At 35.5% G+C, this 26,555-nt stretch overlaps 1 protein-coding gene across 2 annotated transcripts in view; it reads right to left on the reverse strand.

The window, feature by feature from the left end:
• The window catches only part of Ppp3cc (protein phosphatase 3 catalytic subunit gamma), a 71,967-nt gene that overhangs the window by 27,384 nt on the left and 18,028 nt on the right, over positions 1–26,555 (reverse strand). For both annotated transcript variants that reach the window (XM_026397528.2, XM_026397527.2), the window contains exons 2-6: positions 18,436–18,633; positions 17,981–18,105; positions 14,520–14,631; positions 5,313–5,458; positions 3,826–3,965 (exon numbers count right to left, since the gene is read on the reverse strand). In XM_026397528.2, the coding sequence (XP_026253313.1) occupies positions 3,826–3,965; positions 5,313–5,458; positions 14,520–14,631; positions 17,981–18,105; positions 18,436–18,633 (721 nt within the window). The remainder of the gene's footprint in view (positions 1–3,825; positions 3,966–5,312; positions 5,459–14,519; positions 14,632–17,980; positions 18,106–18,435; positions 18,634–26,555) is intronic.

The raw sequence follows: 26,555 nt of genomic DNA on the forward strand, positions 1-26,555 counted from the left end.
AAATAAATTAATTAATTAAAGATATTGTCTCCAACTACAACTAAAAAATGAATATTAAAAAAAACAGGCATTAAGTTGGAACTTGTTATGAGAGAAAACCCATACATAATCTGATTACAAAAAGGGCAAAGAACCTGAAGAGATGTTTGAATAAAGACATACAGATATAACCAATAGGGATATTAAAAAATGCACAAAATCACTCATCATAAAGGAAATAAAAATCAAAACCACAATAACATATCACAGCACACTTGTCAGATGACTATACAAAAAAGACCAAAAAGTACTGGTAAGGATGCTGGAGAAAAGAGAATCCTTGGTTACTGCTGATAAGAAAGTAAATTAGTACAATTATTAAGGGAAACAGTATGGGAATTCCTTGAAAAATTAAAAAGAGAACTATCACATGATCCAGTAGTCCTATTTCTGGGTATATACCCCCCAAAAAAAGAAAGAAATTGGCACCTTGAAGATGTATCAGCACTTCCATGCTCAGTGTAGTATTATTCATAATAGCCAAGATACGGAAACAACCTAAGTGTGTGTGTGTGTGTGTGTGTGTGTGTGTGTGTGTGTGTAATTTAGTCTTAAAAGAAGAGACCTCTGCCATTCATAATGACATGGATAAATCTGAAGGACACTGTTAGATGAAATAAATCAGACACAAAAGAATAAATACTGTATATGACCTCACTTATATATGTAGAATCTAAACTAGCTGAATCTATAGAAGCAGAGGTTTTCAGGGGGTTACAGAGTTGAGTGAAAAGAGATGTTAGTCAGAGTACACAGTAGGACTTGGAGTGTAGCTCAGTAATAGCATGTTTAGTACTCACAAAGCCCTGTGCTCAGTTCCCAGCACCCAAATAAAGACAAAGAATACAAAGTTTGTTATAAAAGATAAGTTCTAGAAATCCAATATACAGCATATATACACTACAGTTAACAATACTGTACTGGTTGCTTGAAATTTGCTAAGAGGGTAGATCTTAAGTGCTCACCATATACACACAAAAAATGGTAACTATGTGAGGTGGAAGAATATGTTAATTAGGTTGAATATAATGATCATTTCACAATGTAAATGAATATCTATTGTATACTTTAAATAAATACAATTTTTACTTTAAAATAATGCTAAATTTAGCACTGATAATGCTAAAAATGAATAAATAAAAGACTGCATACTCACATGATGTGGAATTTAAAAATAAAAAAGGATATACAGTGAAATACCTCCTTTCTACCCTGATAGATACCAATGTTCTTGATTTCTTGAATATTCTTTCAGAGATAATCTATTCAATTTCAGACAATTACATATGCATACTCCTCCCTTCCTTGCTTTTAAAAAAATGTTGGCAGATGGGCCGAACATGGTGGCAGGAGGATCACAGGTTCAAGGCCATCCTCAACATCTTATCAAGGCTCTAAGCAATTTAAGGGAAACTCTGTCTCAAAAAAAAAAAAAAAAAATTAAAAGGGCTAGGATGTGACTCTCTGGTAAAGTGCCCCTGGGGTTCAATCCCTAGTACAAAAAAAAAAAAAAAAAAAAACCCAGAAATGTTGGAAGGTGGTATATAGTACTGTACTTTATCTCTTTATATTAGTGATTATTTTACATCAGTACACAAAGAGTTTATTTCTTTCTCTTTTTTCTTTTTAAAAACTGGCCTCATATTATTGTCTTGTTAGGATTTACCATAATTTACGTATCTAGTCTTCTACTGAACATTAAGGTTATTTTCAACCTTTCAGCACAAATAAAACAAGGAATAAACTTGCATATACATCTCATACACATGCAAATAGAACTGAGTCTCATTATTTGAAATAGCTATAATTTTGCTTTGAAATCTGAATTAGTGAATAATGAACCATTAGAAAAATACTAGAGACCTCCAGTCATAGCATTTTCATTAATCAATTAATACATAACCTAGTGTTGGATGAGTTTCTATGCAGACACTTTATTTATTTATTTATTTATTTAAAGAGAGAGTGAGAGAGGAGAGAGAGAGAATTTTTAATATTTATTTTTTAGTTCTCGGCGGACACAACATCTTTGTTGGTATGTGGTGCTGAGGATCGAACCCGGGCCGCACGCATGCCAAGCGAGTGCGCTACCGCTTGAGCCACATCCCCAGCCCCTGCAGACACTTTATTTAAACACACTGTTAATTCATTGACTTTGAACTCCACTATAACACATGTCTGAACAAAGTTTATCTATCTCATACATTTTCTCTGAAAGGCACAACACAGCCTTTTCCTGGGCACATTAGAAAACATTCAGCACTATGCTTGGGGGTCATTTTAAACAGCACAATCACTAACAAGAAGCATAAAAAGACAAAAAATATTATCCTTAATAGACTGCCAAAAAAGTACTTGTTTATAACAGGAGAGCTGAATCCAGAAAGCAGAACATTACCTTAAGAGTTAACTTTAGCAGAGAACATGTTTATGAGGCCACTCAAATTTTTTGTCCCTCTGAATAGTGCATACCTATGAATGACTATGAAAGCTCTATGAGCACTGATTTTAGGATTACAAATAAAGCTTAGTGAGTAGAATTCACAAACATGGAATCTGCAAACAGTGAGGATCGACTACCTATCCACAAGATTAAATTTTAGAATCAAAGGCATTTATAATTGAAAGATATTGTCAAGTTGATCACCACAGAAAGAGTACCAATTTACATTTTGTCAACAATAAGCAAGTATTATGCTCTTCAAGCAAAGTAAAAAGAAGACAAATTTAAATGATTTTATCACATAAGTTACAGATAAGGTTGGCAGGGAGGAATACAAAAAGGTTGTCTAGAAGAATGTCAAAACTAATGGCAAAATTGAGTCTTCTTGTGTGTGTACTGACCAAATACATATATTGTTCATCAAATAAAATACTCAGATTAAAATAATTTCTATTTCAAACTTTCTTGTATCTTCTGATTTTTTAAAATCTTTTTCTTTCTTTAGTACTGGAGATGGAACTCAGGGGCACTGTACCAATGAGCTATAGCCCCAGTCCTTTTTAATTCTTATTTTGAGACAGGGTCTCACTAAGTTGCTGAGGCTGGCCTTGAACTTGGGATCCCCTGCCTCAGCTTCCTGAGTTGCTGGGATTAAGGTATGTGCACCATTCTCAGCTGTATCTCCTGATTTTCAAGTGACAAACTAGAATGAAAAGTCCCATGTGAGACTTAGGACAATAGCCAACTTCCAGGAAATGTCCTGGGCTTAGATCACAATGTACTGTTCTTTTTATATCTTTGTCTGTACTAGAGGTTCCAAAAGCTGGAAAGCTCTTAAAAGCATAACAGGATTCCCTTGTCCCAGAACTACTGAATCAGAATCTCTAGGGGAAAAAGCCAAGATATCTTTATTTTTATAAAAGTGTATAGGTGCTTAGGAACAAACAATATATATCACTTTGGGTCAGATGGCAATACCAAAGCACTGAAAGATGTCCAACCATGTCAGGTATATTACACTTCTTAGGGCAAAATAAGTAAGAAAATATTAAACAGACAAGAATTTTCTGCCTTCTATTAAGAAATTAAATAGAAGTCCCTAAACTTAATATGTTTGAGATATAATTTTTTTTAAATATTTATTTTTTAGTTGTAGTTGGACACAATATATTTGTTTTATTTATTTATTTTTACGTGGTGCTGAGGATTGAACCCAGGGCCTCACACATGCAAGGTGAGTGCTCTACTGCTGAGCCACAACCCCAGCCCGAGATTTAAATTTTTAAAAACAATTTGATAAAATGTATTTATTTCATAATTTTCTACTTTGAAGATTAGCTTACCTGAAAAAATAAGAGCACCCTCGGACAGTGTTGTGGGTATAGTGCTCCAATGTCTTTTCATTGCCATAATCCTCTGAAGGATCAGACCAAAGCAGGTCACACACTGGCCCAAAGGCAGGAGGTTCAATAAACCTGTCTAACTGGAAGACACACAAAAGCCAAAAGAAAAAAAGTCAGGAAAGCAAAAGAGCTCTTGGAAGAAGATGGGTCAAAAAACAAAAAACAAAAAAAACCCTTCCCACTTATAGGAATCTATTAGGAGAGAAGGCAGTAAGCCCCTAAAGGATTTTCCTACAAGAAAATGAGCCTTTAAAACATTTCAGATTCACAATTTTTAATATTTTTCTGTAATAAATATTTATAGATATCCCTGCCATCTACCCACACTATAGAAAAGGACTCCTTAAATCCTACATTGAAGGCAGTGATCACTCAGTTATGTGAGATCAATCAGTCTCAAGACATTACTTTGAAAAGACTGGGTATGGTTAATTCCAGTTGCCTGCAGATCAGAAGTTTTGGCATGGTTGTGTTCAGTTCATTCCAATGGAGTTTCCTTTATTTTGAAAGAGCACTAGTTTTCTTATGATAGGGCTTTTATTCTTCCTATTCTATGCAGTGAAGGGATTTCAATATCAGTTATTAACTTAGGTTTTGAAGTCTCTGTTGCTTTAGCTAAAAGCTTAAAAACCAAAAGAACAGAAGCAATAGAATAGCTGGGTGACAAGAAAAGCCTTCTGCTGAGTTAAGGGGAGCTTTTTATTAATACAATTGATTCTGAATGGTCAAATCCAAGATTAACTATGTAAAAGAGACAGCCAAGCAGCAGAAAAGCCAGGGCCCAGAGACACACAGTTACGAGGTGACTGAATTCAGAAAACACAGTTTATAAACAGAAAAATCTTTAGTTTCAGTACCTATGTAAGAGAACTAAGAGAATACAAAAGTAGAGAAGAGAAAGATTGTCATATAGAACAATGAAGCAAACAAACATTGGTCCTCTGCTTTCAGTCATGAAGACAGAGAATCTTGGAAATAATCACCATGTAAATCAAGTGCAGCAATTAAACTATATCATCTACAATGTCAAAATCACTGAATTCAGAGTCCTAAGACCGTCCATTCCAACATCCTCATTTCACCAAGAAAATGTGCCAAGAGGTTGAGTGGGTCAGGTTACGTAATTAATGATAGGACTGGGATTCTTTACAACCTTGGTTTCTTTCCTTCTATACTGTGATAATTCAGTTTCAGAGCTACACTCTAAAAATATTATGCTTCCAATCGGTAAAAGCAGATTTAATAAAAAAATGAGATAAAATCTCTGGTAAATATATATCAAAATATTAAATGTAGTTATCTTGCAATGATAAGACCACAGGTATTTTCTTAATTTTGATTGTATTTTAAAGATTTTAGCTAAAGATTTATTGGCTGACTGCAATAAACAAAATTTTTAAAAATAATAATAATAAAAGATTACTTACTTTCCTAATGTCATCTAAACACGTAATTTCAGGTGACATTCCTCCATGTACACAGAGAAACTGCTGGTTTAAGAGGGCTGCAAGAGGAAGACAGTCAAATGTGTCCATACACGCATCATACACCTCTTCCGAATATTTGATTCGACCTACCAAAAAAAGGGGAAAAGTCCAAAGGATAAGTCAGAGGAGTATGGAGCTATTTTAAAAGCCATTTATTTTAGTCAAATTTGAAACTATAATCATCTTTGTAAAGATATTTTTGAAGAGTCATAAAGGGTTCACAAAACCTCACTCCCCTGTGACCCTGGATTAACTTTTGAGCTTTGTTGCCTTGGAAAACTGGTAAGGTGGGTTGGGATTGTGGCTCAGTGGTAGAGTGCTTGCCTAGCATGCATGATGCACGGGGTTTGGCCCCTTGCACCTCATAAACAAATAAAATAAAAGTTAAAAAAAAAACTGAAAGTGACTGTTAGCTACCTTCTTAGGCCACATTACTTGTGGTAAAAATTACCCAATTACCTGTCAGGAAGCTACAGCTTTGGGCTCTTCTGAGGGTGGTGACTCATAACTGGTTAAGTCCCTTTTGGGACCCTGAAAGTTCTGACAATAAAGCTTTTAAAAGAGATACTGTCGGTTGTGATGCATGAGGCTTCTAAGTCAGAGTGGCTCCCTGATCTGCCTAGTGTGGATCCTATTTGCTTGCGCTTGAGCTGTGACTTTGCTGGGGAAATAGTGGCAAGAGAAACAGAAAGCTCTGGACTGCTGTCTGCACTCCTATGAGGACAACAACATCACTGAAAATTAGTGTCAGCTGTGGCCCTTCCTGACCCACATCCTAAGTAGATGGAGGCCAAGCATGGACTGTGGTAGTCTTGTGAGTTGAATATTTTATTGTCCCCCCTCAGTACTGGAGACTGAATTCAGGGGTGCTGAACCACCGAGCTATATCACCAGCCCTTTTAATTTATTATTTATTTATTTACTAAATTGCTAAAGCTGATTTCAAAATTTGTGATCTTCCTGCCTTAGCCTCCCAAATTGCTGGGATTATAGGTGTGCACCACTGTGCCCAGCATTATTGGGTCTGAAAAGATTTCCCGAAGGTATTGAAGATATATAAGTGGAAATTTAAGAGACATCAGTAAAAGATCGATAATCTTTCTGAGCATGATTTTTTAAGATCTGTAGTAAATTACATCCTGAATCTAATATTTAGAAATATTTGGTTAATGAACTGTATTTTCATCTTGTTGTCAGGCTGGGGCTATAGAATAAGAAAACATTCCAGTGGCAACCAATTAAAAAAAAAAAAAAATTTAAAAAAAAAGAAAACATTCCAGTGGGCACAAGGCGGTGTCCACAATATTCCAGGAAGGAAAGGTCATGAAATATGGGCTTTTTAAAGAGAAACTGAAAGATGGGCTTTTTTTTAAGAGAAAAGGAGCATTTTTTTTTTCCTTCTTTGGTGCTATGGTTTGGATATGGTTTGTGTGTGTGTCCCTCAAGGGTTCATGTGCTGGATGCCTAGTCCCCAGAATGAGAATATTAAGAGAAAGTAAGTGAACATTAAGAGGAGAATCTTGAAAAGGTGGAGCCTAGCCAGGTGTGGTAGTATATACCAATAATTCCAGTAAAGCAGGATGATCACAAGTTCAAGGCCATCTTTGGTACTTTTTTTGGGGGGGAGGGTATCAGGAATTGAACACAAGGGCACTTAACTACTGAGCCACATCTCCAACCTTTTAAAATTTTTTTTATTTTGAGGCAGGGTCTCACTAGGTTGCTTACAGCCTTGCTAAGTTGTTAAAGCTGTCTTCAAACCTGCAATCCTCCTGCTTCAGCCTCCAGAGCTGCTGGGACTACAGGCATGCATCATCAAGCCTAGCCCTAATCATTATTTTAAAGTAAAATATTTAACAGCAGAACCAAATAACTAAAAATATAATCCCCAAAGGTTAAATTAGCTGATTTAAGAGCAGTGTTTTCTTAAAAAAAATTTAAAATATATCCTATAAAACAATTATTTCTATAATGAAGGAAAAATGTGTCACAACCATAGGATCACACAAGTTCTAACTGGCATTAATATGCATCACTATCAAAACAAAAATTTTAACAAATTCTTTGAAAGCAATTTTGAAAGTCAGCACTAGTTACAAGAAACAATTATCTGGTCTAGTCGTTGATTACTTTTCTTTAAATTTTTTATTTGCTTTTATTTTTTTTTTTAAAAAAACAGGCAATTCATTGATGTGGTTCAAAATAAAAAAGCTATAAGGTCCACAGTGCCTCCTGTCCCCTCTCCACAGGCACCCAGTATTCATTTCCTGGGTATCTTTACAAAGATATTCTCTGCATATGCAAGCAGATAAGAAGATATGTAAGTACTATTCTCTTTTCACACATTCCTTTTGTTTTCTTCAAAAATGGTAGCTGTTCTGATCTTGCTTTTATTACCTAATAATATCTTTTGTGTGTTTTTTTCTTGGAATTGAATCCATGGGTGCTCTACCACTGAGCTATATCCCCAGACTTTTTTATTTTGAGACAGGATCTTGCTAAGTTGCTGAGGCTGAACTCAAACTTTTAATTTTCCTGCCTCTTAGACTCCTGAGCAGCTAGGAACACAGGAATGCACCACCACATCCTAATAACATATTTTGAAGATCATACAACATCTTAACATGATGAATGAAGGAATTAAGAATATGCCACCCTAAAATATGCTGCTCTGCATTGACTATTTTGAGTTAAAGGCACCTGAAAAACAGTAGGTGCAAGAAGATCACTCTGACTTTCATGCTATTTCTTAAAAGCAGGAGATGAAATTTCTGGTGAAAGACACCCTCTCTACACTAAAAGGAAACTAACATTGTGATCAAGGATGAGAAATAGAGATCCAGAGAATTCTGTACAGACCTCGTTAAAATAACCTGTAGTGGGCTGGGATGTAGCTCAGTGGTAGAATATATGCTTAGCATGTACAAGGCCCCAGTTTCAATAAAAACAAAAAAACCAAAACAACAACAACAACAACAATAGCAACAAAAAACAACTCTTATCTTCTAGCCTCCCCATAAAATTTAGTTACTTTTCCACAACTTGGTACTCTGTCCAATTCATTATACATGTAATATTCAACACTTAGAAAGGCTAGCATGTCATGTAAGCCTTATTTTAAACAAACATACATGCGTTTCTCCTATTGATCAGCCTTGTCAATTTAAAAAAATTGATAAAGATGCTAAGATGGTAAAGGTAAAATTTTGCCTAAATGGAGCTTAGTAATTATTATTTTTAAATATCTACAACTTATTTCACTTCGTGGACATACAACCATCTAACCAGACCGGTCTTTTCCTACTCTAAATAATGTTGCAATGAACAATGACTAATGATGCTCACTTTTGAAAAAGATCAGAAATTATTGCTTGTCATAGCAATACTATTTTCATTAATAGAATTACCAGAGTTTCCGGAACTTGTCAGCAAGCCATCAAAAGATGACCCAACTGAACAACTATAGAACTTTGAACCCAGAATTATGAGATGAAATTATAAAATGGGTTTCTCCAATAAAAAATAGTTTTGCAAGTAGAAAGGATATGTCAAAAACCAACTGTTACACTTTTTTTGTTACTCAAATTATCTCTGAATTTGAACACAAGGAAAAAAGAAAAAAAAAGATTTAAAAAAATCTCCACAGTATAAAGCAATTTTAAGAATTGATACAAGACTCCACACACCCCTTAAAAACATTAACAAGACTGCAAGATTGCAGCTGCACAATCTAAATCTAAGCACCACTTAACAGTAATTATAAGGTACTGATTCTAAAAGCCTCAGCAGCAGTTTAAGAGACAGGCTTATCAGTAAAGACACCCATACAAAACAAAAGCCTCTTTCCTTATATAGGAATATAAATTTAAATTTTCACCTGAATATGTGTGCTTGTTCCAAGATTTATTAATATTTCAGTTGGAACATTAGAATGAAAGAGAAGGATATCTTGATAGACAAGAGAAAAGTAAAGCAACTGGGTTAAAACTACATTAAAGAAGGCTAGGGGTGTAGCTCAACGGCAGCACACTTGCTTAGCATGCATGGGGCCCTGGGTTCAATCACCAGAATCCAAAAAAAAAAAAAAAAAAAGCCTAAAACTACATTAAAGCATGAGAAAAGCAAATAAAACATGATGTAGAAAATTCTGTGTGAAAGGAGATACTTAAAATGTTTCCTAAACCTATTGTTCATTGTTTTAAAAATATTTTAAACCAAATATGCTTATCAAAAAAGAACTCCAAACAGGGCACAGTGGCAAACATCTGTAATCCCAGTGGCTTAGGAGGCTGAAGCAGAAGGACAAGTTCAAAGCCAGCCTCAGCAACTTAGCAGCAAGGCCCTAAGCAACTTAGCAAGACCTTGTCTCTAAATAAATTATAAAAATGGCTGGGGATGTGGCTCAGTGATTTAAGTACCCCTGGGGTTCAGTCCCTGGTACAAAAATAAAATAAAGTAACTTTGAGTTTAATCCCCAGTACCAAAACAAACAACAACAAAGTTCTGATAAAACAGAGAAAGAGGAGATAAAATGTCACTTAAAAATCTAAACCTTAAGCTGGACATGGTGATGCATGCCTGAAGTCCCAGGTACTAGGGAGGCTGTGGCAGAAGGACAGTGTGGACAGTGTAAGACCAGCCTGGGCAACACAGTGAGACCCATCTCAAATGTAACAAAACAAAGGCCAACCTGAATCTTAATTCAGAAGAAAGGCATCCCCAGGCATATTTATTCATCACTTATTTACTTCTAAATAATACAAGCTGACTATATCAAGTATTATACTCCAGGGTCTTTGTTAACAGATTTAATACACAAGATTTAATTTTTCCCCTAAGAAATAGACGTGATGAGAAATATTCTAATATTTGTTTTAGAAAACCAGTGTAAAATATTTCAAATTTTAAAAACATTTGGCGAAATGGTTCCCAAATGATAAATAGTAGAAGCTTTCTAAAACTTTGCAATAGTCATTTTAAACCAATAACACACAGTAAAATTACTAGGAGTGCTTTAAAAAGCCTTTTAAATGTTTATGTCCAAATTGGGTAATTTTCAAAAACAGGTTTGAAAAAAATAAAAATAGTACATGGTGGAAGTAAAAAATGATTCAAATAGTACTAAAGAGGATATAAAGTTAAAAGCATAAGTGCTCCTGACACAGCATCCAGAGGTGATTGCTATTTAACCATTTCTTCTGAGCTGGATATGCTGGCAAATGCCTGTAATCCCAGCAACTCAGGAAGCTGAGGCAGGAAGATCACAGTTTTGAGGCCATCCTTGGCAATTTAGTGAGACCCTGTCTCAAAAAAATAAAAAGGGTTGAGAGTGTGGTTCAGTGGTTGAGCACCCCTGGATTCAATCTCCAGTACCAGAAAACAAAAAAAGTTTCTTCTCTACAGGGTATACATGGTCTGCTAATGGCTTCTCTTATCTAACGATTTATCCACAATCTCTCCATAATATATACATAGAACTCTTAGTGTTTAAATAAAGGCCTAGTATTCCATTTTTAAAAATGTATTATCACTTATTTAATCAGTCCCTACTGACATTTAGGTCATCTGTTGTTTTACAATGAACACTGCAATGAACATCCCTATCTTATCATTTTGTCCATATATCTATGTAGAATTCTAAAATGACCTGTAATGACCTACACTCTGTGAAACTGAATATAATGGAACTCTCATGATTATGTTCCAATATATGAGGAAAAAAAATCATGGCATGTGGGCCTGACCTAATTAGGTGGGTCTTTTAAAAGAAAAGGGCTTTCTCCAGATGGCTAATGGCAGAATTCAGAGATGCATTTGAGCCTAGAAGAAAGCAAAACATCCATACTGGGCATAACATGGGGGACTGAAAGTCAAGGACCTGCAAGTAATCTCTAGAAGTTAAGAGCGATAACAAGTCAAAAGGTAGAAGGAAAATGAGAACCTTAATCCTGCAGTTGCAAGGACCGGCAACAACTAGTGACCTTAGAGAAAAACTCCTTGATTTTAGCTCAGTGAATTCAGCCATGCTGTACCTGAACTTCTGACCTACCCTTACTCTTAGATAATAAATGTGATTTTTTTTAAGTCACTAAATTTATATTAATTGTTTTACGGCATTAAATATGTTATGCAATCTACATGATAATTTTTGGTTGGAGAGGGTACCAAGGATTGAACCCAGGGATGCTTAAGCACTGAGCCACATCCCCAGCCCTTTTTGATGTTTCATTTTGAGACAGAATCTTGCTAAACTGCTTAGAGTTTTGCTAAATTGCTGAGTCTGGCTTTGAATTTGTGGTCCTCCTGCCTCAGTCTCCTGAGCTGCTGGGATTTCAGGAGTGTGTGACAGTACCTGGCCTGCAAGATAAAGTCTTACAAAGTAAAAATGCTAATAAAATTTTTATAGATATCGCAAACTGTTCTCTAAATATTCACACCAATTTAAACATCCACCAATGGTAGATCTACTTGTTAAAAATCTTTCTGTTGATTCACCAGGGCTGTGATGATCTGCATCTTGCCCAAATGCAGTTGACTTTTCTATCAGAAGGAGTTTTTAAAAAGTAATGGGCTGGGGATGTGGCTCAAGCGGTAGCGCGCTCGCCTGGCATGCGTGCGGCCCGGGTTCGATCCTCAGCACCACATACCAACAAAGATGTTGTGTCCGCCAAGAACTAAAAAAATAAATAAAAATAAATAAATAAATAAAAAGTATTATTACTCTAAAATTTCTTTCAATAGCAACAACCTTTCCTTTCAGGCTTTACAAGGAAGGAGGCTGCCATCTCACATCTAGTTGCAACTGGCAACGATCATTAATACGAGCATATGAAACACTATCCAGTGAGTTCTATGGACCAGCACAGAGTTCTGGGGGCTCAATAAACTCCAAGTTTCTGAAAAACAATTTAAAAGTTTTAAACTTGAATATTTTGAGGGCAATAAAACTTTACATATTTTATAATATATTATTTCAAGATAATAATCTCAGAAGAAAAATCTGAATAGGACACAAAGTGAAATCCATGATCAAAATATCAACTATATTAACATAGTATTTATGCATATTAAGGATTATTCAGGGAAAGGGGTAGATTTTAGAGCCAGGTGGAGCCAGTGTGGTGGTGTATGCCTGTTGTCTCAGCTACTTGGGAGGCTGAGACTGGAGGATTACAAATTCAAGGACAGTTTAGGCAAGGTAGTGAAATAGTGAGACATCTTGAAAAAAACAAAAAATAAATGAATGAATAAATAAATAAATAAATAAATAAATAACCTACCACTAACAACAAAAATAAAAACAAAACAAAACAGAACAAAATAAAGCCAGATGGGACCAGAGAGATTTAGTTTAGCTTCCTTGTTTACAGAGAACATGCTAGGCCAGGACCGTGGCACATGCCTGTAATCCCAGCAGCTTGGGAGGCTGAGGCAGGAGGATTGAAAGTTCAAAGCCACCTCAGCAAAGAAAGGCCCTAAAGCAACTCAGTGTGACTCTGTCCCTAAAATATAAAAAAGGGCTGGGGATGTGGCTCAGTAGTTAAGCACTCCTGGGTTCAATCTCTGGTGCCAAAAAAAAAAAAAAGAAGAAGAAGAAGAAGAAAAGAAGACTACAACCCAGATAGGGAAAGTCACTAGTTCAAAGGTTCAAGATCCTGTGCCTGGTTGAGTTGGCTGGTCAGTGGCTCTTGGTTAGAACCCTCCAATGTGGGCATAAAATGTGCATCTTCCTCAATTTTGGAGTCCCAAAATCCTGCAAAAGTTTGGGTGATCCTTCAATTCAAAAAAAGAGAGTCTTCCTCAACTTTCATCTCAGAGTTCCTTGGAGCTTTCTAGCAGCTTCTGGTAGCTGTGGCCTGAACTGAACCTGTGGCCCTCTTGTTAGTGGGCAGGGACCCCAAATGCAGACCAGTTCCAACATGCAGTTTGCTGGCTCCTGGCCTCCTGATCATTCCCTGGTTTGTTTTTAAATTAGCTAGTAATGTTTTAATTAAAAAAAAATCCACTTTCATTAAAACTTTTTTTTATATTATTGTATTAATAGTTAAAAACAACCTAAGCTCCCTACAATTGTTACTAAATTGATTACACACATGACAGGGCATTAATAAGATGGAGTACTTAAAAAATATTAAAATAACTTTATAAAATCATGATTTAAAAAATACATAACAATATTGAAAATGCTATTATGTTAAGTGAAAAGATAAATTTATTTAACAGTATAAGCCGGGCATGGTGGCAAGAATCTCTTCCATCTCAGTTGTTCAGGAGTCTGAGGTCAGTCTGAATAACACAGCCAGCCCCAATATCAAAAATCAAAACAAAAACCCAGTGTAAGTAATAAAAGCCAATTTTTATTTTATTTATTTTATTTTTTAGTTGTAGTTGGACACAATGCCTTTATTTTTTATAATGTGGTGCTGAAGATCAAACCCAGGACCCTGCACATGCCAGGTGTGCACTCTACTGCTAAGCCACAACCCAGCCCAAGCCAAATTTTATTTTAAAAATATACATAGATAAATGTATTTCAATTACTTCATAACAGATTTTTATTTAGAGAGAAAAAAGGCCAAAAAACTATATTCCAATTAGTGAGATCGTGATTATTTCTAAATGGGGTAATTACAGATAATTTTTATCTTCTCTGTGTTTTCCAACTATCCAACATTTATTAGTTTATAAACATGAGGGGATCCAGGCATAGTGGCGCACTCCTGTAATCCCAGTGGCTCAAGAGGCTCAGGCAGAAGAATCACAAGTATAAAGTTAGCTATAGCTAGTTGCTAAGCAACTCAGTGAGACCCTGTCCTTAAACAAAATACAAAATAGGGCTGGGGATGTGGCTCAGTGGTCGAATGTCCCTGAGTTCAATACCCTGTACCAAAAAAAAAGGGGGGGGGGTACTCAAAAGTTCTTTTCAAAATAAATAATAAATATTTATCCTCCTAAAAGTAGGATCTTAGAGGACTCTTAGTTTTTACCAGGAAAAAATTAATTTGAGTGGTACTCAAAAAATATTTGAGTTCTACTGATGTTTTTTTTCCTTTATATTTGATTCACTTTTTAAATTTTTTTATTTGATTCACTTTGGAACAGGCTAAAGAATAATTTAAAAGGCTCCAGAGAAATGAAAATACTTACATTCCTGTTTGAAGGTGAAATATTCTGTAAGATGCCTGCATTCATGATTTCCTCGAAGCAGAAACAATGTTTTAGGATGATTAATCTTTAAACTCCATAAATACAGCACACACTACAAGACAAAGGATAAAATTTCTTTGTGACTATTATAACACACAAAGACATATTATATAAATCCAAGTTTGAACATAACTTTCCTATGTTCATATATAATACACAACAGTAAAACTCTATATCACTAAAAGAATGTGATCCTAATTAGAATAAGTTACACTCTATGTATGTATAATATGTCAAAATACATTCTACCATCATGTATATCTAAAAAGAACAAATAAAAAACTGAAAGTGGCTTGCTATATTAGCTCCAAGGTGCAAAATAAAATCAACTTTTGAATGTATAGATATGCTTGTTGCCCTAGAATCTGAAAGAGAATAGCATACAGAAAACCTCCCCTTAATGTTTCCATAGTTTATGTAAATATGTAGACCTCTGACAAAGCCACTCACACACATACATATTTTAGTCATAAAAAGGAATATATAAGCCAGGCGTGGAGGTGACCACCCCTGGTTTAATTCCCTGTACAAAAATTTTTTTTAAAAAATTATACACACACACACACACACACAATGATTCCAATTTTCTTTTAAAAAATTTACACACATAAAGGAAAAAAATAAAGTGTTAATGATGATTATTTCTGATTTTTAGAAGGTTTTTGTTTTCTTAGATTCTGTATCTCCAAATTTTTCTACAAAAAATGAACTATTTGTAATAAAAAATACATTCAGGATTCCACAATCTTATTTTCATCCATTTGACAAAAACATCATACTTATGGCTATCAAGGGAATGGTAAAAAAATTATTTTTCATTTACATACCTGTATCATGTTGGACTAAGCTGTAGCCTATAGAATTTATAATCTTAGTAGTTTATAAATCTAGTGACTTCCAACTGAAATTAGATATATCCCACAATTCAGTTTTGAAACTGATACAGCACTGTCACCTTCCAGTTTCAATTCATATATCTCTTAAGTTATTCCAGAAAAACCCTTTCAAAGTTAGCCAACATCAAATAACAGAATAAATCCATAAAGAAACTAGTTATTAATATTCATTCAACAAATACTGAATAGCTACTGTGTGTGAGGAGACTTGCTAGGTCTCAATATGAAGAATATTGAAGATAATTAAACCAGTGTTTTTCATATTATACTGAAATATCTTTCATATCTGTATATCTCTATAAGACTGTCCAGGGGCTGGAGTTGTAGCTCAGTGGTAGAGCGCTTGTCTCGTAAGTGTGAGGCACTGCATTTAATTCCCAGCACCACAATATCATAATAAGCAAAGTAAAATAAAAGTCCATCAACAACTAAAAAAATATTAAAAAAAAAAAGACTATCAGGTTCTTAAGAGAACATGAATTCTTTTTTTTTTTTTTTCCCCAGTACTGGGGATTGAACTCAGGGCCTAGTACATGCTAGGCAAGTATTCTGCCACTTAGCTATACTTCCAGCTCATGATTTTTATTCACACAGCCTGTCACTGATTTGGCACTCAGGAAATTTTGTTGATTTGTGAGGAAAAAAATGTATAATGCAAAAATTCTCTGAATACAGCATAGGTGTACAAAAAGCACTGCATATTTTTTAAAAAAATTTAGTTGTAGTTGGACACAATACCTTTATTTTTATTTGTTTATTTTTATATGGTGCTGAGGATTGAGCCCAGCGCCTCGTACATGCCAGGCAAGCACTCTACCACTGGGCCACAACCTCAGCCCCCAGGCATTGCATATTTTTTACATGTGCTATATTAAATGAATTAAAACTACTTTTAAATTATGAGTTAACAATAAGAAGATAATTTGACCTAATAGTTATGTTTAACAGAAGTCTCATTAATTAAAATGACTAGTGTTTGGTAAAAAATTAAATTAAAAAAATTAAAAGCTCTTCAGCCTCTGAAACCTCATCTTATAATTACACAAAGACATAAACTTTCAATGTGTGTTTCAAACATTCATATTTTTTATTTATTGTCTACTGAAACACAGTAGCAACAGGGAAGCTTTTCAGTGACAGCCCATGATGAACTCCACCTATCTCTAGTGCCTTAATTTAGACACTGTGGACATTAACTGAGCAGCAGGAGAACTTGCAGCAGGGAAAGGGCAAAGGGCGCTTATTTTCTTAGTTCATACCATTAACTTTTGTCCTCACATTTGCACTAAATTAATTTTATGCAATAGCAAAATAACACTGAACTTCTCTGATTCATGAAATTAGACTGCAAATCTAATTAAAGAGTAAAATTAATTAATTTTGCTGTTTATTTTTCCTTGAGCTTCAAAAAAACGACACTGCTTTGGTTGACCATTGGGTGAAAAAGACGACTTGTATTTAGGAGTGATGCTACATGAAAAACCAACTGTTCACCTCCAGGGACATATGCAGGACACTGAGATTCTCATACTATAAGGGGCCAAGCAGGACTAAAGACAGCACAAGAGCAAGCGGACTCAATTTCTCATCTCGTGCTTCTTCTGGAGCACATTACAAATTCAAATAGCCACACTATTTCAAAAGCTACTGAACTTTTATTTGCCAAGCATGCAGAGTTCACTCAATGGACATTAAATATGAATGTATGGTGATTCCACTGTACTCCAAACCTTGCATTAGGTTCTACAGTAGTTTTGTCTTTTATACATAAAAGCTTATATTAGTTTTTAATTCTAACCATGTTCCTATAGTTCAATTTTCAAAATATATAAAAGCAAGTTGTGAATTTTCATTAACTTAACTGCAATTCATTTTTTCCCTTCAATGAACATTTATTAGGGGTTTACTATGTACAACAATATCAGAAATTATACCTACAAAAAGCTAAGTGCCTCATTATTTACCATTGGCCGTTAATATAAGAGTTCATTGTAGCTCAGCAGTTTATGATCTTATAATTAAGGTCAGCTAATTCAATCCCTGTTTAAGGGAAAAGCAATTTACATCACTTACATGCAGCAAGTACACTACCTTCAAAAAGGAAAGGTTGATAAAAATTAAATTTATTTTCAAAATTGGGTTAATATAGTCTTATATGCCAGGTTTTCTTCTTTTTTAAAAAATATTTTTTTAATTGCAGATAGACACAATACCTCTCTTTTACTTATTTATTTTTATGTGATGCCAAGGATCGAACTGAGTGCCTCACACATGCCAGACACATGTGCTACCACAACCCCAGCCCCTATATGCAGGTTTTATAATGATAGAAAAAGGAATAGTCTTTTTCTGTCAATGGAAAGCATTTATTTTTTTAACTGTTGAAGTAATAAAGTTTAATAAATTTTACCAGTGTTAACATTTTAATTTCTTCTACCAAAGAATGAAAAGCAAATCTTTTTAATGGTAACATGATAGCTCCAACATAACTGGTTTCATTTTTACCTCTATACTGAAATAGCCTCTGTCCACATAGTCACCCAGAAAGAGGTAGCGTGTGTTACTCGGTGATCCCCCTACTTCAAACAACTTCATCAGGTCAAAGAACTGTCCATGAACATCACCACACACTAGGCAAAAAACAAATAATGTAAAGTGAAAATTTATGTCTTAGAAGAAAAAAGGAATTACACCAACATGGATTACAGTTTAACTAATTTAAGTCACTTTTGACTGGACTGCTATGTAATGGTAGTCAATATATTGATATGAAATATTCCCACTAAGAATGTTAGTCATTTAAAATTATATTTCTTCAAGGACCAACAAACATTCTAATTAATCCTAACACAAACACTATCTCAAAATTCACAAAAAAATTATCATACCACCTTTAAGTTTGTAATCATTTCTCAAAATTAGCTCAAATCTAAGTGTAACCCTGGAAGTACTTTTCATACCAGTGATTGGAGCTTCCACTTCTATCATAGTTTTCTCTTGTCTCAGAATGGCAGCCCCATCATTGATTATCTTCAAGGCTACTTCCTCTTCCACTCGGCCTTCCTTTACCAAATGGTTTTTCAAAATATCAATTTTAGGCTTCCCATTCTCAAACACTTCCTTCAAAGTAAGCCGTTTGGTCGGAGGAAAGGGAACAGCTAGAATGAGAAAAAAGTAATTTAAAATAAAATGTATATATAACAACCATGAACGCAGTTCCTTTATGTGACAAATTAATTTCGATAAATCACTGTAATTTCACATCCACAGCACCAGAACTACGTGAAAAAAAATTCTAAGATAAAATTCTAAGATACTGTATATCATAAATGATGAATTATAATTTTTAAAAAGATCACAATTTGAGCTGGGGATGTAGTTCAGTGGTAAGAATGCTTGCTTGCCTAGCATGTGCAACATGCAGGGTTCCATCCTCAGAACCACAAAAGACAAGAAAGAAAGAGGGTCAAGTCAAAAGTCAAAAACTTTTGTACAAATATGATATTTTACAATACAAATATGATCAACTTGAAGGTGGTTCAGGAAATAAATGAAAAGTAAAACAAGGAACTAGATGATATGAATATCTTTATCTTTCTATCTATGGAAAAAGTATTTAAAATAAAATTGGTTAAAACAAATGGAAGAAAAACAATATTTTTTTGGGGGGGATACTAGAGATTGAATCCAGGGGTTCTTAACCACTGAACCACATCGCCCTCCCCTTTTTAAATTTTATTTAGTGAGAGGGTCTCGATGAGTTGCTTAGGGCCTCAATAAACTGCTGAAGTTGGCTTTGAACTCACAACCCTCCTGCCTCAGTTTCCAGAGATGCTGGGATTATGGGCATCTGCCACCTCCCCCACCCCCCCACACCCCCACACCCCCACCCCCCCACACCCCCACACACACCGAAAGAAAGCAATCTTAACATCAAATTAGCATTTATTTCTTCTACAGAATTGAGCTAATAAAACCAGATGTTTTAGAAGTCTGACTCCAGTTCCTGATCAGGGCAACCACAGATGTATACTTTATTCTTAAAGGTAGTTACCCATTGCATTGTATTACTGATAACAAGGAGAACACTGAAAATGAGATGCAAGGTCTGAAAAACATCTGCTGTAGTGACAGAGCATAAACTTGAGAAGAACAGACACAGCAATTCTGATTGTGTTTTCTAATCTGGAAATGGAACAACTAGTAATAGATATGTAGACAGATATAGATAAATGTAGATATAGATAGATAGATAAAGATAGATATAGATATATAATCCCAGCAACTCAAGAGGCTAAGCCTGTCTGGGCAATTTAGCAAGACCTTGTCTCAAAATAAAAAAGAATAGTGCTTAGTGGCAAAGCACCTTCCTACCAAGTGCGAGGCCCTAGATACAATCCAATATAATCCCTGGTATCACACACACACAAAAAGACTACATTTTACTTTTATTTTCCCTCCCCTTCTTCAGTGTTAGGATTCCAACCCAACCTTGCTCACAGATAGGCAAGTACTCTACCACTGAGCTACACCCCACCAGCCCAAAAGCTACATTTAATCTAATTCCTTGTAGATGATTTCAGAAAACCAGCAGTACTCTGAAAATGCAATCCAAAGACTAGGCAAGTAGAAGATTCTACATTGAATCATTTCTTTTTTTTTCTTTTAACTTTTTGGATGATTTATTAATTAAAATGCAGATTATAAAAATTTTATTTGCAATCACTCTTGATTTATATAATGAACAAAATGAAATGATAAATTTGAAAACTACATGTTGAAATCATAATTAAGATATTTTAATCTACATAATATATACACTTACTATAAAATCTCTCTGTAGTTACTATAACATCAAACCTCTCTGTAGTTATTAAAGTCTACACAAGTGGAATGGAATTATTTTCTTTCATTTTATGATCTATTACACCCTGGTCATTTCATAAGAACAGTTATTTTGATATTACATTTAATATAGAAATATAGACAACCTGAGAGATATGTACCATTATAAAATGTAGGGCATTAGCAATGCATTTCAGAGAAGCAACAATTAAGAAGACTCATTACTTCTATTTCCATATGTGTTAGGTAGGATATAATCTCTGTTAGTTCTTCTAAAGTGAAGTGATCTTTCTTATCCACATCTGTTTTCCAAAGTCACATTTTTTGGTTCATTCATTCATTCATTCATTCACCTAACAAAGCTCACTTTGCAAGTGGACGAAGCAACTCCTCCTTACTGAGCAGAAATAGTCCCTCCAGATCGAAGCCAGGAGAAATAGCCTCTGCCTTTGCCCAAGACCCTGTTAGAAAGTTTTGGTAACACCATACTATGAGTGCCTAGCCCTTGCTTTGGCTGCAGTTTGGTATAGAATGATTTTTCTTTGGGTTTATCCAGTGCTGTAATGTGCCCCCAAAACTTTCGAGTTGAAAATTAGTCATGGGGGCTGGGGATGTGGCTCAAGCCGTAGCCGCTCGCCTGGCATGAGCAGGGCACTGGGTTCCATCCTCAGCACCACATACAAATAAAATAAAGATGTTGTGTCCACCGAAAACTGAAAAATAAATATTAAAAAATTCTCTCTCTCTCTCTCTCTCTCTCTCTCTCTCTCTCTCTCTCTCTCTCTCTCTCTCTCTCTCTCTCTCCCTCTTCAGTAACCTCGCTACCACCTTAGGTGGCTGGAGGCAGGAGCTAGGAGGAGCTGTCCTGGAGCTGGTTTTAAAGGTAATTAGAGTCTTGTGTCTTTAATTCAAAACTCCCTAGCGTTTTCTCCCGGTTGGAACCTTCTTTCATGAAGCCAGCACGGGTCGCAGGCTACATTTCTCTGTTCATACTTAATTCACCTCTTTTTGGTTTGTGCACAGTGTTTCAGTATTGGGGCTCAAACCTTGTACCTCTCACATGCAAGGCAAGCACTAAGTTACATCCCTGTCCCATCCTCCTCCATTTTTTTTTTTTTTTTCAGATAGAGTCTCCCTAAATTGCCCAGGTTGGCCTCTTAGCCTCAAACTTACCATCTTCTTGCCTTAGCCTTGCAGTAGTTGGAATTATAGGTATGTGCCACCATGCCCAGGCCTTTTTATAGTTTTTAAACTTTTATTCTCAACTTCTGGCTAGCCAATCTATTTAACCCTGCAACCAAAACCTGCTTTAAAAAAAAATTTAGTTGTCAATGGACCTTTATTTTATTTATTTATATGTGGTGCTAAGGATCGAACCCAGGGCCTCACACACACTAGGCAAGAGCTCTATCTCTGAGCCATAACCCAGCCCCAGACAAAAATTGTTGACTTCTACAATTCTGCTATCAAATGTTCATTTCAGACATAACAGACTCCTGCTCAACCTTTCTTCTTAAAATTCTTTGCCCCTCAAAAGTGTGGTCTGAGGATCAATGTGAAGTTTTTCAGAAACATAGAATAGAGGTCCTCACTCAAACCTACAGAAATCAGAATATTTTAACGAGATCCTGAGGTGTTCATTCTGTCTAAGCACTATTCTAATTCACTAATTCTTAACCCTGATGACATATTAGAATTACCTAGGAAACTTCTGATAATAAGATGCACTTTTCATTTTTAGAAATTCTGATCTAATTGGTTTTAGATTGATGGCTCAGAAATTGGTATTTTCAGAAATCTTTCCAGGTAATTCTACCGTGCAGCCTATTGTACAGAATGAGAACCACTGCTCTAATTTAATCACAATAAATGCAATTTTCCCCTAATTTCATATCATTCTCAATTCTTATTTTTTTCTCAGCCTATCCTTCTTTAACTCTACAGCTATACTAACAAGGTAGTACTGGCCATATTTAAACTTAAATTTTAGTTAATTAAATTTAAATGAAATCTAAAATGTAGTTCCCCAGTTGTATTAACCACATGTCAAGTGCTCAATAGTTTCATGCATCCATTAACTAACATACTGGAGCCCACAAATCTAGAAGGACACTTCTATCCTGCAGGAAGTTCATGGACAGCACTGCCCTTGAGTATCAACTAAAAGCACAAGCATAAAGACTTAATCTGAGGGCTGTAGCTGTAGCTCAGTGGTAGAGCGCTTGACTAGCATGTGTGAGGCACTGGGTTCGATCCTTACCACCACACAAAAATAAACAAATAAAATAAAGTCATTCTGTCTGTCCATCTACAACTATTAAAAAAAAAAAAAGAGTTAATCTGAGAAAAGTCAACCAGAGGAGGAAATTGAAAACATAAAAACAAAAAGAAACACATTATTTAAACAGAAAATTGAAGAGAAAAGTGTAAAAGCAGCTAAAATTAATGAAGCTCAAGAATGATCCAGGAGAGTACTTGGGGTTGAATGCAGATAGTTGGCATTTTAATAATTTGTACTCTGGGCAACCTGTGCACCAAGTTCTTTCTTTTAGTATTCTGAAATCATACTGGTTTTAAAATGAAAGTTTTAAGAAATTTGAGGGCTGGGGGTATAGTTCAATGGCAGAGCACTTGCCTACCATGCACAAAGTCCTGGGTTCAATCCCAGCACTGCCAAAAAAAAAAAAAAAGAAAGAAAGAATGAAAGAAAGAAATTGAAACCATAGTTTTAAAAGTTAGAAAACTGGGAGTGGGAGGGCGGTTACCCTAAATCAGTTTCCATGAACAACACGTATTAAGCTAAATACAAACAGCTAAAAGCTAAGCATTACTACAGTAAAGCCATGAGAAGCAAAATGCTATGACTAGACAAGCTTTCCAACTTGAGTACTAAGAGTAAAAACCCTATGAACACCCTTCTATGTGTCTTTCAGAGAACATAAAACATTTATTTCTCTGTGTCTATACCTAGCAGCAAAGCTGAAAAATTATGGGCTAGGCGTTGATTTGCCACAGTTCACAAAGTGATCACAGCACTTCATATTCCCAGCATGAGGGGTAAGGTTCAGTTACTGCACCATTTGGCCAGCACTGGCAGTACTCATATGTTAAATCTTATTCCATCACAGCAAGTGGCGCCTCTTCTGGTTCTAACCTGTAATTCCCTGTAAATACCTTTCCACTTACCATTGATGGCCATTTGGATGTCTTTTTTGGGAACACGCTTATTCAATTTTTTGGTTATTAAAACATTGTTTTTCACTGATAAACGTTCTTTTTCTTTTAATTTTTTTTTTAGTTGTACGTGGACACAGTACTTATATTTTATTTATTTATTTTTATGTGGTGTTCAGAGTTGAACTCAGTGCCTCACACATGCTAGACAAGTGCTCTACCAGCTCTGGTAAACATTCTTATATGTGCTGGGTACTGTTCTTTATTAGATATGTAAACATTTTTGTTCTTAATCATCTTTATTTATGTAAGCATATAATTGATTGTTTTTAATAATCTGTATAACAATTACTCAACTTTCTTTTTGAAACTATAGGACTTTCTTTATGGAAATATGGATGCATCATAATTTATTTAAACATTTTCTTACAGTTGGATTTGGATAGACTATTTCAAAATTTTTATTTACTCTTTAAATTAAACTGTTATGAGTATCCTGTTTATATGACCTTGTCCAAGTCTTTGTTTCCCTATGAAAGATTCCTAGAAATTAAATGTATTATTTTTCTACTCCTGTGTAGCACATTACCCCAAAACTCAGTGGCTTAAAACAATAATCATTTATTATCTCTCACAGGTTCTGTGGACCACAAGCACTTGTCTCTGCTCCACAACTTTTTTTTTTTTTTTTCGGTGTTGGGGACTGGGGATTGAACCCAGGGGCACTTTACCAGTGAGCTACATCCCCAAGCCTTCTATTTTTTTATTCTGAGACAGGGTCTAAGTGGCTGAAGCTGGCTTCAAATTTGTAATCCTGCCTCAGCCTCTGGAGTCCCTGGATTACAGGTATATGCCACCAGACAGCTCTGTACCCCAATTTCTGGGGCTCAGCTGGACACTCAAGAGCCCCAGGCTACAACCATCTGTATTCTGTCTCACTTGCTCACTCATTCAGTGGTTAACACTGGCTGTTGGCCAAGGCTTAGCCCGGGTTTTTTATGAGAATACCTGCATGTGGCCTGTTCATGTGACTGAGTTCCAAGGACAAGCATTCTAAGAGAAAGACAGAGAGCCAGGGGGAAGCTATATCTGGATTTTTTTCTCCAAATAAAGGTCTTGCTATGTTGCCCAGGCTAGCCTTAAACTCCTGGACCCAAGTGATGTTCCTCAGTAGCTGGATCTATAGCACCAGGCCCAATAGGAACTATGTCCTCTTTACATTATAGCCTCAGAAGTCACATCTCAACATCCCAACAAACTCAACTGACTGGAGCAATCACAAGCCTGCCTAGGTTTATAGGTAGGGGAAATAAATTCCACCTAGTTATGGGAAGGGGCAAAATTTTATGAAAGGATATGAGATTATGAATGCTACTGGGGTTCGTTCTTTCTTTTTTTAGTATTTTTTTTTTAGTTGTTGATGAACCCTTATTTTATTTATTTATTTATATGTGATGCTGAGACTTGAACCCAGTGCCTCACAAATGCTAGGTGAGTACTCTGAGCTACAACCCCAGACCGTCCCCCACCTGCCAGGGCTATATCTTGAAAGTAGAAGCTGCGATACTTTATTTAAAGGTAGGGGAGAGCTAAGTTACCAATGCCTCCATTCATACCTTTAAATAAGAGCCCATTTTAAATGGGCTATATTATATTTTCCAAGCTATTACCAAATGAAATGGGAACATCAGCTCAATTATTATAGGCAAAATATTAAAGAAGATATACTCCCTGCTGCGCACCATGGTTCAAGCCTATAATCATAGCTGCTCAGGAGGCTGAGGCAGGAGAAACAAAAGTTCAAAGCCATCCTCATCAAAAGCAAGACACTAGGGGTTGGGGCTATGGCTCAACGGTAGTGCACTTGCCTGGCATGTGTGAGGCACTGGGTTTGATTCTCAGTACTACATATAAATAAATAAAATGAAGTTCTATCAACAACCAAAAAATTAAAAAGAAAAAAAGCAAGACGCTAAGCAATTCAGTGAGAGACCCTGTCTCTAAGTAAAATACAAAAAAAGGAGGGGGATATGGTTCAATGGTTAAGTGCCTCTGGGTTCATTCCCTGGTCCAAAAAGAAAAAAGAAAATCTATTATGTGATAAGTAATATGCCAAATACCTCATATTTAAAATCTACTAGTATTCCAGTGTTAACTCTACTTACAAATAAACCCATATAGTATGACCTAAATCACAACTAAAAAATGCATTAGAGGGCTGGGGATGTGGCTCAAGCTGTAGCGCGCCGGCCTGGCATGCGTGCGGCCCGGGTTCGATCCTCAGCACCGCATACCAACAAAGATGTTGTGTCCGCCGAGAACTAAAACATAATAAAAATTCTCTCTCTCTCTCTCTCCTCTCTCACTCTCTCTTTAAAAAAAAAAAATGCATTAGAAAATACAGCAAGGAAATACACCTAGGTGTTAATGCAAGATTCTAAATTATTTTTTTCTATTTTCCTGTTTTTCAACTTTTATCCAATGACTCTATATTCCTTTTATAATCAGGGAAAATACATTTATATATTTAAGCACTCAGCATATATCATTATGTGTGTTCTATATGATCATAATGATATTCTAAGTAAATAATAAAAACTGTAAAATTAGGAAATTATAAGCAAGGGTTTTGGACTGCCAATGGCATTATATTTTCCATTTTTCTTTGCTTAATTCCAATTTTTCCAAGTTTTTATAAACTTTATTAAAAGTAACAGATGCCAAAGGGGAAAAAATAGGCAATCCCCCCGGGAATGACTTTCCCTATGTTAATCAGTTTTATACTTAGGCAAATATATCATTTCTCAAATCAATAGCTACAACACAGATCAACTCTAACCACTAACATTCAAAAAGTTAACATCAAATTTAAACTACACTTACAAAAACAAACAAACAAGAGTTAATAAGATAACACAGAGGAAATTCTGTAGCTTATGCTTAAAAACAGTTTTAAAATGCTGTAGAGGTTGGGAGGTAGGTCCCCTAAGATTCTTGGCCCTGGTGCACATGCACCTTCTCCCAGTTCTTCCATCAAACACTGCCTTGAGCTGAGGATGCA

This window comes from Urocitellus parryii, chromosome 14, assembly GCF_045843805.1.
Source record: "Urocitellus parryii isolate mUroPar1 chromosome 14, mUroPar1.hap1, whole genome shotgun sequence".
NCBI lineage: Eukaryota > Metazoa > Chordata > Mammalia > Rodentia > Sciuridae > Urocitellus > Urocitellus parryii.